This window comes from Hyperolius riggenbachi, chromosome 1 (genome assembly GCF_040937935.1).
Source record: "Hyperolius riggenbachi isolate aHypRig1 chromosome 1, aHypRig1.pri, whole genome shotgun sequence".
NCBI lineage: Eukaryota > Metazoa > Chordata > Amphibia > Anura > Hyperoliidae > Hyperolius > Hyperolius riggenbachi.
Genome location: NC_090646.1, coordinates 90,027,989 through 90,041,361, shown reverse-complemented (window position 1 = coordinate 90,041,361; position 13,373 = coordinate 90,027,989). Strand labels below are relative to the sequence as shown.

General features: G+C 43.1%; 1 protein-coding gene across 1 annotated transcript in view; it reads left to right on the top strand.

The window, feature by feature from the left end:
- LOC137545724 (G-protein coupled receptor 26-like) overlaps positions 1 to 13,373 on the top strand; it is an 88,680-nt gene that overhangs the window by 14,505 nt on the left and 60,802 nt on the right. Inside the window, exon 2 of the mRNA XM_068267266.1 lies at positions 12,722 to 12,835. Within this exon, the coding sequence (XP_068123367.1) occupies positions 12,722 to 12,835 (114 nt within the window). The remainder of the gene's footprint in view (positions 1 to 12,721; positions 12,836 to 13,373) is intronic.

The window sequence follows — 13,373 nt, the reverse complement described above, 5'->3', positions numbered from 1 at the left end:
TTTCACATTAGGAAAACTGAAGCTTTTTCACAATGCACTGCTATGGAGAAAGAAAACCTGCATTAAAACACAATGCAACGCATAGCAATGCATTAAAACACATAAGGTATAAAGGGGCCCTTAGTCAGCTGTAGAAGACGGGCGTGACTGTGCAGCTGAGCTGAGTATAGTTTTTTACTGCTTCTCTGCCAGATAGCAATGTAAGGACCCAAAGCAGGAACACATTAGGCTTTCATGTTCCTCTTTCACTTCCACAGTTGCATCCAGTAAATTCAATTTGGATAATCTTGTTATAGCAGGAGTGATAACTTTTTGTAGTCGTGAGTTAACCTCTTATATTATTTTACTTAATGTGACTGTAATGGTTAAGGGCTCTGCCCCTGACATAGGTGACTGGGGTTCAAATCTCGGCTCTTCCTATTTAAACCAGCACCTTTTAAGTTAGGAGTTATTGGGCAAGACTCCCTAAAACTCCCTAAAACTCCTAGTACCTATTGAGTGCGCTCTAGTGGCTGTCTCGCAAGTGCTTTGAGTCTGACAGGAGGAAAGTGGTATACAAGTACTGGAATTATTTGAAGTCTGCATAATATATTCATTTCCTACTACAGCACTCTTTATCGGCCACTTGTGCGAGTGCTGCTTTTCACAGCTACCCCAAGACCCCTTCCTTGCAACCAATGGGGAAGTTGCTACACATAATCCATTTCTTTATGCACTTTGCTTTTGACTCACCTAACATATTCATAGAGCGAATCATGGAAAGGAGTAAGTTATTTGTATGGGCTTGTCTCTTTTTGTTTATGGGAAGTTTTCTCCTAGGTGATATTTTCATCTTAACAACAAAATGCCCTTTAAGCCACCAGCAAGCAGAAAAATACTCAGAATAAATTTGACAGTACTTTTTTTTACCAACTTTTTTGATACTTTTTCAATTGCAGAGTGCTGAGAAGTTATTTTAAAGAAAAGATGAAAAGTTAGTACTTTTTCACCAACTTTTGGGTACTTTTTTCAATTGTAAAATGCTTAAAATATATTTTAAAAACCATATGAAAATTATCTCCTGGGAGATAACTCAGGAGAAAAAGTTAATTATACAATTCACATTGGCCCCTATTCAATTCACTTTGTTCTCTGAAGTTTTGTCCTTGGAGATTGTTTTTCATCTTTTGTTTAAAATAACTTTTCAGCACTTTCCAATTGAAACTGTACCAAAAAAGGAAGTAAAAAAAAAGTACTGAATACTGTTAAAGGAAACCTGAACTGAAAATTAAGTCAAAATAAACATACACAAGTCATACTTACCTCCTGTGTAGTCTACTCCTCAATCTATTTTTCCTCTCCTGCGTCTCGTTTGTGCACTGTGATCAATGGAATTATACGTCCTCCATTTTGAAAATGGTCATTACCCCATAACAGCTTTCTGGTCAGCATGCTGTTAATGTAACATCGCCCACTTGAGCCATAGGGAAACATGGACACATCAGTTCTCCTCTCAGCTGTAACTGACAGCAACTGATATATAACTGAAAGCAACTGATATATTTCAGATCTGACAAAATATTGTCAGAACTGGAAGGGATTATTGTCAGAAGAAAATGGTGAGCTTCTGAGAGGAACTGATGGCAAGGTAACTATGTAATGTTCATTTGAAGTTACCTCATGTGTTTATTTTAAATAATTTTACTCAGTACAGGTTCTGTTGAACATTATTCGGATTATTTTCTTGCCTGCTGGTGGCTTAAAAGGTATTAAAAGGCATTGACTAGACGTGCAAATATCACCTAGTAGCAAACTTCAGATAAAAAGTTAATTGAATAAGGCCCTGTGTATCAGTGCATTAGACCAAGAGTGTTGCAAACCTGGACTGGTGTTGTTGCTACAGACTTTGTTAATTAATCTAGGTCACAGGTGTCAACTGAAAGGCCCGTGGGCCAAATCCGGCCCCCCACACCATTTTATGTGGCCCTCCAGAGCTTTAAATCTGCATGATTATAAGCAATCACTAAAAGAAATTAAAAAATGAATCTTTGTTGTATACTTGTGTTTGTACCGGCGGTCTTTGACATTTCCATGGAGATGGCAGCCATTGCAGACATATGTACACGCAAGTAATTTTGTGGCTCGTGCACATGTGTACAATTTTCTCTTCTGTTGCTAATTTTCTGGTAGAGGGGAAATACAATATATTGAAAGTGTACCAGAGATCAAAAGATCTAAAGAATCGATACTTACCCAGGCCTTCCACCAGCCCCATAAGCACGTGTGAGTCCCTCACCATCCTCCTGCCGTCTGCTGTTCAGCCGTAATCAGCCCCAGTAACAGGCTCAGTTGGGTCCAGTCTGGGTCTTCTGCGCATGCGCATACCTCCCGTGCATTAGACCCAGACTGAGATGACTGAGCCAGTTATCGGGGCTGATCGCGGCTGAGCAGCAGGCCGTGGGAGGATGGGGCTGGAGGAAGCCCCGGGTAAGTATCAATTCTTTCGATTTTTTTGATCTCTGGTTTACTTTAAGTGACAATGGCCTTTTTTTTTAGTTTTATCTATAAATACATGCACACTCTCCATCTCCCGTTATGATCTGTCATATAGGTGTACATTTGTGGCATGCATTTAAAAGCGCAGCATCTTTGCTGTTCAAACCACTACTAGCGAAAGCTGCAAACAAGCATTCTTTTTAAGCGAGACAGCTGTAGGCTGTTTGGGTATCCCACAATACACATGTAACTTCAGGTTTCTGTGATCGGAGTTGTGGAATACAGTACACAGCACAGGTTTCCTGCTCTTCGTTGGCACATTTCCATACTGCAGATGACATCACACTGACTTCCTATCCAGAGGAGCAAATCAGTGGAGAGATCAGGGCCAGTTCTAGACTTTTTGCTGCCTGAGGAAAACTTGTGAGAATTCGCCCCCCCCCCCCCCAATTGGAATGACCACACAGCACCCGACAATTTACTCTGCTTCATTTAATGCCATGCTGCAGCTCAACCCAATAGCACACTGGCTGGCTGTGAGTCTGACAAACAAACCTCAGCAACTCCATTCCTCCTCAGTCAGGACAGCAGTGCCACCTCGTCCCTTCTGCTGTACAAGTCAAATGAAACCCTGCTGCTCTCCTGCCTCCCCCTCCTCACTGACTGTCAGACTCCTCACACAACACAACAAGCTGCTTTTCCCTAATGATGACCTATTCACCTCGCTCTCCTCTCGCTTCTCCTCCAACTCTGACTGGACGCTGTTAGAGTGAAGACAGTACAAACATGCTGCCCCTGTAATCTCTGCGCCTGATGCAAATGTTTCACTTTGCTTCATGAATGAACCGCCACTGGGAGATGCCACTTTCAGGTATTACAGCTGATGTTTTCAGAGTGCCCACTGGAGACCATCCCCCCTCCCCTCTATTACATTCTAATAGACCATGTGGCTTCAGTATTGCGGATTGCTTATTTGAATAGCATGGTGAACATCTCTGTGATAGAATTGGTTTACCTGTATTCAGTACAGAAACAAATTGCCATTGGAATCTTTAGGCTTTCCCATTCTGTACTTTTATCATGTGAAGGGTGTGTGGTATTTTGACATGTAAACTCTTATTGTAGCACAGTGATATACTGTATATAGTATGTGGCATGGGATGGTATTGTATGGTATATGGATACGATGACCAGGGTTAAAGTGGGATTAAACGCTGACATAATATTCAATAAAAATGTGTTTTCTCACTTTTTATTACCCATACAGTTATCATATTTGCTTTTGTGCACAAGTATTTTGTCCATTTACAAAATACAAGTTCCCAAAGTACAGTTTATCTGCTCTGAAAGCTGCCATTGCATTTTATTGCATAGCTGCTGTATTTATATATTATAATGTACTCAGTGAGATTTCTCTGCGGATTTTACCTTCTGCTGTCCGTCCAAGCTACATCACTGCACAGCAATGTTTACTTATAGTGGCAGTGTAGCTGCTAGGTAAACATAAACAAGATAATCGTATCACTTGAGTTTTAATCTAACTTCAGCAATAACATCCTCACTGAAGAAGAAAGTGCTGTGTTTAACTGTTTAAATGCTGTTCTGCTACCATTTTTGTCTGGTAGCAGGTTTAAGGCTGTAAAAAAATCTTTTAGAGCAAAAGAAGAAATGCTGAGTTTCACACCACTTTACTAATTGTAGTGGTTACACCATGGGCTTGATTCACAAATGGGTGCTAACTTAGTTGGCACACCTAAAAGCCCTTTAGCACGCCTAAAGTCCTTTAGGACATGCAAAGTTTTGCGCGCTAAGTTAGCACGCGCAGGGTTTAGCGTTGTGCGGTGCATGCTAAACTTCACACCGGGTGCGACTAAAACGTCACACCGGGTGCGCCTGAATCGTCGCATGGTGCGAAGTTTTGAGCGCACCCGGTGCAATGTTTTAGGCGCACCCGGTGCGTTGGTTTAGTTTTGTGCGCACCGCACAGCGCTTAAACTTTGCGTGCCATCAATAAAGGCTTTGGGCGTGCTAACTGAGTTAGCACCCTTTTGTGAATCGAGCCCCATGTAGGCTTACATAAGCTCAGGGGCAGCTACACTGGCTCTTGAGCAAGCATGCCCAGGGCTGGATTTGTACTCTTTACCGCCCAAGGCCGCTGTCACCAGCCACCCCCTCAAGTATAGGTAGCCAGATGACCCCTCCCCCTTTCCCTTCAGTATAGGTAACCTGATGACTCCCTTAATCCCCCCTTTTCCAACTTCCCTCCTTTTAGTATAGGTAGCCAGCTCGCCTTCACACCGCAGCAGCCATCAGTGTCACTCATTTCTCTGCAGAAGCTTCCTCTTCCTTTCCGTCTCCAATGCTGCCCAAGTCCATAGCCGCCGGCCACAATGCAAATGTGTATAGAGAGCAAGGTGGCTGATGCACAGGTGGCTAGCACCAGAGTACCGCGGTCAGGCGCTCGCATGATCTCCCTGCATTGCAGCATTTGCTAGTTTGCTAATGCTGCTTAAGATCAGCCTGCTGCTTTGGTACCCTTGCTCCTGTAGTGCCCTAGGCCATTACCTAGGTGGCGTTGTCCTAGATCCGGCCCTGAGCATGCCTCAAACACTGTGTCATTGTTATTCATAATTTCATACCTTATTTTACCTTATTCACTTTCACAGATCTTCAGGCTTTGTTTACTCTGTGTTCATGTTTGATATTCCGTTTAACCACTTGAGGACCTAGGGCTTTACCCCCCTTAAGGACCGGCCACTTTTTTTCCATTCAGACCACTGCAGCTTTCACGGTTTATTGCTCGCTCATACAACCTACCACCTAAATGAATTTTGGCTCCTTTTCTTGTCACTAATAAAGCTTTCTTTTGGTGCTATTTGATTGCTCCTGCGATTTTTAATTTTTATTATATTCATCAAAAAAGACATGAATTTTGGCAAAAAAATGATTTTTTTAACTTTCTGTGCTGACATCTTTCAAATAAAGTAAAATTTCTGTATACATGCAGCGCGAAAAATGTGGAAAAACATGTTTTTGATTAAAAAAAACCCATTCAGTGTATATTTATTGGTTTGGGTAAAAGTTATAGCGTTTACAAACTATGGTGCAAAAAGTGAATTTTCCCATTTTCAAGCATCTCTGACTTTTCTGACCACCTGACATGTTTCATGAGGGGCTAGAATTCCAGGATAGTATAAATACCCCTCAAATGACCCCATTTTGGAAAGAAGACATCCCAAAGTATTCACTGAGAGGCATAGTGAGTTCATAGAAGCTATTAATTTTTGTCACAAGTAAGCGGAAAATGGTTGTGCTAATTTGTAAGCACCCCTGTAAAGCCTAAAGGTGCTCATTGTACATTGGGCCCCTTAGTGCAGTTAGGCTGCAAAAAAGTGCCACACATGTGGTATTGCCGTACTCAGGAGAAGTAGTATGTTGTGTTTTGGGGTGTATTTTTACACATACCCATGCTGGGTGGGAGAAATACCTCTGTAAATGACAATCTTTTGATTTTTTTTTACACACAATTGTCCATTTACAGAGTTATTTCTCCCACCCAGCATGGGTATGTGTAAAAATACACCCCAAAACACATTGTACTACTTCTCCCGAGTACGGCGATACCACATGTGTGGCACTTTTTTGCACCCTAACTGCGCTAAGGGGCCCAAAGTCCAATGAGTACCTTTAGGATTTCACAGGTCATTTTGAGAAATTTCGTTTCAAGACTACTCCTCACGGTTTAGGGCCCCTAAAATGCCAGGACAGTATAGGAACCCCACAAATGACCCCATTTTAGAAAGCAGACACCCCAAGGTATTCCGTTAGTAGTACGGTGAGTTCATAGAAGATTTTATTTTTTGTCACAAGTTAGTGGAAAATGACACTTCGTGAAAAAAACCAATAAAAATCAATTTCCGCTAACTTGTGACAAAAAATAAAATCTTCTATGAACTCACCGTACTACTAACAGAATACCTTGGGGTGTCTTCTTTCTAAAATGGAGTCATTTGTGGGGTTCCTATACTGTCCTGGCGTTTTAGGGGCCCTAAACCGTGAGGAGTAGTCTTGAAACAAAATTTCTCAAAATGACCTGTGAAATCCTAAAGGTACTCATTGGACTTTGGGCCCCTTAGCGCAGTTAGGGTGCAAAAAAGTGCCACACATGTGGTATCGCCGTACTCGGGAGAAGTAGTACAATGTGTTTTGGGGTGTATTTTTACACATACCCATGCTGGGTGGGAGAAATAACTCTGTAAATGGACAATTGTGTGTAAAAAAATCAAAAGATTGTCATTTACAGAGGTATTTCTCCCACCCAGCATGGGTATGTGTAAAAATACACCCCAAAACACATTATACTACTTCTCCCGAGTACGGCGATACCACATGATTGGCACTTTTTTGCAGCCTAACTGCGCTAAGGGGCCCAAAGTCCAATGAGTACCTTCAGGATTTCAAAGGTCATTTTTGTTTCAAGACTACTCCTCACGGTTAGCGCCCCTAAAATGCCAGGGCAGTATAGGAACCCCACTAATGACCCCATTTTAGAAAGAAGACACCCCAAGGTATTCCGTTAGGAGTATGGTGAGTTCATAGAAGTTTTCATTTTTTTGTCACAAGTTAGCGGAAATTGATTTTAATTGTTTTTTTTTCACAAAGTGTCATTTTCCGCTAACTTGTGACAAAAAATAAAATCTTCTATGAACTCACCATACTCCTAACGGAATACCTTTGGGTGTCTTCTTTCTAGAATAGGGTCATTTGTGGGGTTCCTATACTGCCCTGGCATTTTAGGGGCCCTAAACCGTGAGGAGTAGTCTTGAAACCAACAATGTCGCAAAATGACCTGTGAAATCCTAAAGGTACTCATTGGACTTTGGGCCCCTTAGCGTACTTAGGGTGCAAAAAAGTGCCACATATGTGGTACCGCCGTACTCAGGAGAAGTAGTATAATGTGTTTTGGGGTGTATTTTTACACATACCCATGCTGGGTGGGAGAAATATCTCTGTAAATGACAATTGTTTGATTTACAGAGAGATTTCTCCCACCCAGCTTGGGTATGTGTAAAAATACACCCCAAAACACATTATACTACTTCTCCTGAGTACGGCGATACCACATGTGTGACACTTTTTTGCAGCCTAGGTGCGCTAAGGGGCCCAACGTCCTAATCACAGGTCATTTTGAGGCATTTGTTTTCTAGACTACTCCTCACGGTTTAGGGCCCCTAAAATGCCAGGGCAGTATAGGAACCCCACAAGTGACCCCATTTTAGAAAGAAGACACCCCAAGGTATTCCGTTAGGTGTATGGCGAGTTCATAGAAGATTTTATTTTTTGTCACAAGTTAGTGAAAAATGACACTTTGTGAAAAAAAAAAAAAAATCAATTTCCGCTAACTTTTGACAAAAAATAAAATCTGCTATGAACTCGTCATACACCTAACAGAATACATTGGGGTGTCTTTTTTTCTAAAATGGGGTCAGTTTGTGGGGTTCCTATACCGCCCTGGCATTTTACGGGCCCAAAACCGTGAGTAGTCTGGAAACCAAATGTCTCAAAATGACTGTTCAGGGGTATAAGCATCTGAAAATTTTGATGACAGGTGGTCTATGAGGGGGCGAATTTTGTGGAACCGGACATAAGCAGGGTGGCCTTTTAGATGGTTGTATTGGGCCTGATCTGATGGATAGGAGTGCTAGGGGGTGACAGGAGGTGATTGATGGGTGTCTCAGGGGGTGGTTAGAGGGGAAAATAGATGCAATCAATGCAATGGGGAGGTGATCGGAAGGGGGTCTGAGGGGGATCTGAGGGTTTGGCCAAGTGATCAGGAGCCCACACGGGGCAAATTAGGGCCTGATCTGATGGGTAGGTGTGCTAGGGGGTGACAGGAGGTGATTGATGGGTGTCTCAAGGTGTGATTAGAGGGGGGAATAGATGCAAGCAATGCACTGGCGAGGTGATCAGGGCTGGGGCATGAGGGCATTCTGAGGGTGTGGGCGGGTGATTGAGTGCCCTAAGGGCAGATAGGGGTCTAATCTGATAGGTAGCAGTGACAGGGGGTGATTGATGGGTAATTAGTGGGTGTTTAGGGTAGAGAACAGATATAAACACTGCACTTGGGAGGTGATCTGACGTCGGATCTGCGGGCGAACTATTGGTGTGGGTGGGTGATCAGATTGCCCACAAGGGGCAGGTTAGGGGCTGATTGATGAGTGGCAGTGACAGGGGGTGATTGATGGGTGGCAGTGACAGGGGGTGATTGATGGGTGATCAGTGGTTTATTACAGGGAAGGACAGATGTAAATAATGCCCTGGCGAATTGATAAGGGGGGGTCTGAGGGCAATCTGAGCGTGTAGGCGGGTGATTGGGTGCCGGCAAGGGGCAGATTAGGGTCTGATCTGATGGGTAACAGTGACAGGTGGTGATAGGGGGTGATTGATGGGTAATTAGTGGGTGTTTAGAGGAGACAATAGATGTAAACGCTGCGCTTGGGTGGTGATCTAATGTCGGATCTGCGGGCGATCTATTGGTGTGGGTGGGTGATCAGATTGTCCGCAAGGGGCAGGTTAGCGGCTGATTGATGGGTGGCAGTAACAGGGGGTGATTGATGGGTGGCAGTGACAGGGGGTGATTGATGGGTGATTGACAGGTGATCAGTGGGTTATTACAGGGAAGGACAGATGTAAATAATGCCCTGGTGAATTGATAAGGGGGGGTCTGAGGGCAATCTGAGCGTGTAGGCGGGTGATTGGGTGCCCGCAAGGGGCAGATTAGGGTCTGATCTGATGGGTAACAGTGACAGGTGGTGATAGGGGGTGATTGATGGGTGATTGATGGGTAATTAGTGGGTGTTTAGAGGAGAGAATAGATGTAAACACTGCGCTTGGGTGGTGATCTGATGTCGGATCTGCGGGCGATCTATCGGTGTGGGTGGGTGATCAGATTGCCCGCAAGGGGCAGGTTAGAGGCTGATTGATGGGTGGCAGTGACAGGGGGTGATTGATGGGTGATTGACAGGTGATTGACAGGTGATTGACAGGTGATCAGGGGGGATAGATGCATACAGTACACAGGGGGTGGGGGGTCTGGGGGGGTCTGGGGAGAATCTGAGGGGTGGGGGGGTGATCAGGAGGGGGCAGTGGGCAGGGGGGGGAGAAAAAAAAATGGCGTTGACAGATAGTGACAGGGAGTGATTGATGGGTGATTAGGGGGGTGATTGGGTGCAAACAGGGGTCTGGGGGGTGGGCAGGGGGGGGTCTGAGGGGTGCTGTGGGCGATCTGGGGCAGGGGGGGGAGAAATCAGTGTGCTTGGGTGCAGACTAGGGTGGCTGCAGCCTGCCCTGGTGGTCCCTCGGACACTGGGACCACCAGGGCAGGAGGCAGCCTGTATAGTACACTTTGTAAACATTACAAAGTGTATTATACACTTTGTATGCGGCGATCGCGGGGTTAACATCCCGCCGGCGCTTCCGTATGGCCGGCGGGATGTTGCGGCGGGTGAGCGGTGACAGGCGCCGGCGGAGGATCGCGTCACGGATGACGCGATCGCTCCGCCCATGCCCCTACAAGGACCGCCGCCTTTGGGCATGAGCTGGTCCTTGCGGGGTCCACTTCCCGGCCGCCTCTGTGCGTTAGGCGGTCGGGAAGTGGTTAAGCAAGAAACTTGGAAAAAATGGAAGGGCAGGGCATCTGTCCATCACTCTGTCCTAAGTTCTGTGAGCTCTTTGCTAGGAATTTTACTGTTCTACTGCTGCATACACAAGACTGTATGTTCATGAACTTTGTATCTAAACAGATAAAACAACATTGGGCTGTAAAGAGGCCAAAAAGTAGGACTTAAATGGGGAGAAAAGCAATTTAAAAAAATGTCTGAGTCTGACAATTTGAAAGATTAAAAATACAAATTGGCCTCAATTCACAAAGGGTTGTTTGGTAAAAAATATCTTATTCTGTAAAATACTGCATTCGGTATTTTGGTGATGGAAATGACAAGCTTTAAGGTAGGTAGCCAAACTAAACATCACCACATTATTTGGTTTTGATGTTTATAAAAAGTGATTATATAAAAAAATATGTATAAGCTTTCTTTAGATCAATGGAATATAATTGATTTTGTAAAAAGATTTAATAAATGTTTGATCGGAGCTGGTAGACATCGATTGTAGATTTCTTCAGAAATGTTGTACACAACACCGTCGGAGGAGCCATCAGAATCTCTGCAGGGGGGCCCAGTGGCTCCTAGTTACGCCCCTGAATGGCCGCAGGAACCAGAAAGGTGAGTAGAAATAGTTCCCAATGAATGTGTTTCCTGGGGTCCCACCCACTTCCTGATTCCTAAGCAGCCATTCTTTTATAATATTGTTTATAGCCACTTTTTGGTAACTTTTGTACAAGACACTGGGGCCCATATGCAATTTGCTTTTTCACCTGAGTTTTCTCCTAGGAGATAGTTTTTCATCTTCTATTTCAAAAAACTTTCCAGAACTTTTCAACTAAAAAAGTACCAAAAAGTAAATGAAAAAGCACTATCAAAATTATTTTGAGTATTTTCTTACTTGCTGGTGGTTTAAAAAGGCATTTTATTGACAAGTTTAAAAATATCACCTAGGAGAAAACTCAGGAGATAAAGTTAATTGCATATGGCCCTCGGCCTCCAATTTTTCCTTTTACACTTGTTCTTCACATTTTCATTTTTGGATTCAGTTTAAAGAAACTCGTATTTATGGTAGATCCTATGATTTAACCATAACCAAAGAAATTCAAATATCTTTACTGGACTATTTTTTTATGTCCTAGAGAATATTTCATAAATCCTGCAGAGTACTTCTTCAACTGCAATGAGTGAAGACGATCCCTTGGCCCTTGTATTAGTACAAGAAATCCACTAACTACTCAGTTTAGACTAAGCTGGGACACAAGAGGGGTGAAAGAAGACATTGAGCCTGACCCAATTCATCTTTTTTTCTTTCAGGAGAATAATTTCTGCCCCTTGCAGACGTTCTGTGCCTACGCCAGGACAAACCGATCCTCCGGTACCCCACAGTCAGCTAGTTTTGTTTTCAGCGTCTATACAGTCGCCTGGCTAGTGCGCCTGCATGGCCACAATTGTGCTCCTGTCGCCGTGGCCATCCTGCGCATGCGCAGTACGCATACTATGTACATGTGTACTTATAGTACGCAAACTGCAAATGCGCAGGATGGCCACAGTGACAGGAGCGCGATCAAGGATGCATGGCCTGCCAGTCACTGAAAACAAAACTATCTGGCTGTGGTTTGTCCTGGCATAGGCACAGGATGTCTGCAGGGGGCTGGTGGAAGCCCCAGGTAAGTGAAACTTTTTTTATTTTTACTCAGTTAAGGTTCTCAAGTCAATAAACTTCTTCCCAGGTACCTAAAGATGAACTTTATTGAACATAATGAAATTATTTTTTCCCACAACATTCTAAGTTAATGTTTGCCCAGTGTGGTATTTTACCTCACCCTGATTTATGTTCTTATTGATCAGTGATGCTGGCATCTTTACTGTGTTGAATCGCTAATGTTTTTTTTCACATGCGTGTAGCGAACAGGAAATTCAGTTGATCTCTGATATAATGAATTGTATGCGTAGTGCGGGTAAGGAATAGAACATTAGTAGTAAAGAAAAAAGTCTAATTTTTATTTTCACTTAAATAGCTTTTTTAAATAACATTGCATCATTCTGTCACAATTGCTGTTTGAAAGCTACACTCTGCCTTTTAAACTAAATAAATACTTAAACTAAATAAACAAAGCAGAAATAACGGCCCTTTGAATTTCCCTGCAGTAAAACCTTATCTCAATGTTTCTTTGCTGTTCAGAAAACAGGACTGCATTGGACCCAGTGGGTCGAACAGCACAGAGAAGCTCTTTTGCATAGATAACAATCGAAGTTTTTTTTAACTCTTCCTGTACTGGAAATCAATATGAGACTCTTTACTTTGCTACTAATGTTTTATTTCTCAGCTGTACTACACACACAATTTATTATCTCCTAAATTTATGTTTGCTACAGGTTTGCTTTAAGTTTATTAAGCTTTTAACACTGATGTGGGAGCTTTATTCTATGTCATGTCACATCTACAGATTACCATACCATAGTTGCTTTCTCACCGGTACGTTTGTATATGGCTGTATGTCTAGATGCGATATGGTATTAGGGTCCCCTGTCTGTCCTGCCATGTATTGCCATATAATCACAATCAGCATCTGCCTTTTCAGTGTGAAGCAGAGGTGTCTGAGCGAGCAGAAGAGGAGACGGCAACGTGCCACGAAGAAGATCAGTATTTTTATAGGCTCGTTTGTGGTGTGCTTCGCTCCGTATGTTATCACAAGGTCAGTACAGTATATATATATATATATATACAAAATGTTCTCAATGTCAGCAGTGATTCTTATTGATCTAGTCATATGTCATCACTGTCTTGGGGTTTCTGGCAAATGTTATGTGCTGCAGAGGAGACACACAGATCATGTGGTGGCCTTATTTCATTTAGTTATGAAGGTTTCAGAGTGTTTTGTAAAGGAGATATTAACCTAAGCTGGAAATTTGAGCTTCCGCTATTGTAAGAAACTTGGGCGCCGTTATAAATAGCGCCTATAGGGCTTGATTCACTAAACCGTGATAACTCATAGCACGGCCGCTCTAGCGTTTTTGCACGCAATTGCGTATTTACGTACACGATTGTGCGCAAAAATTAAGCGAAGGCACGTGAAAACGCTAGCACGACCATGCTATGAGTTATCACGGTTTAGTGAATCGAACCCTTAGTGTGTTAAATAGAAAATTTCACACTATAGCCACTTTTTATAATGGTATCTATGGTGGCACTCCAAAATTATCATAAAAACTGTGAATTGGTGGTGGGGATTG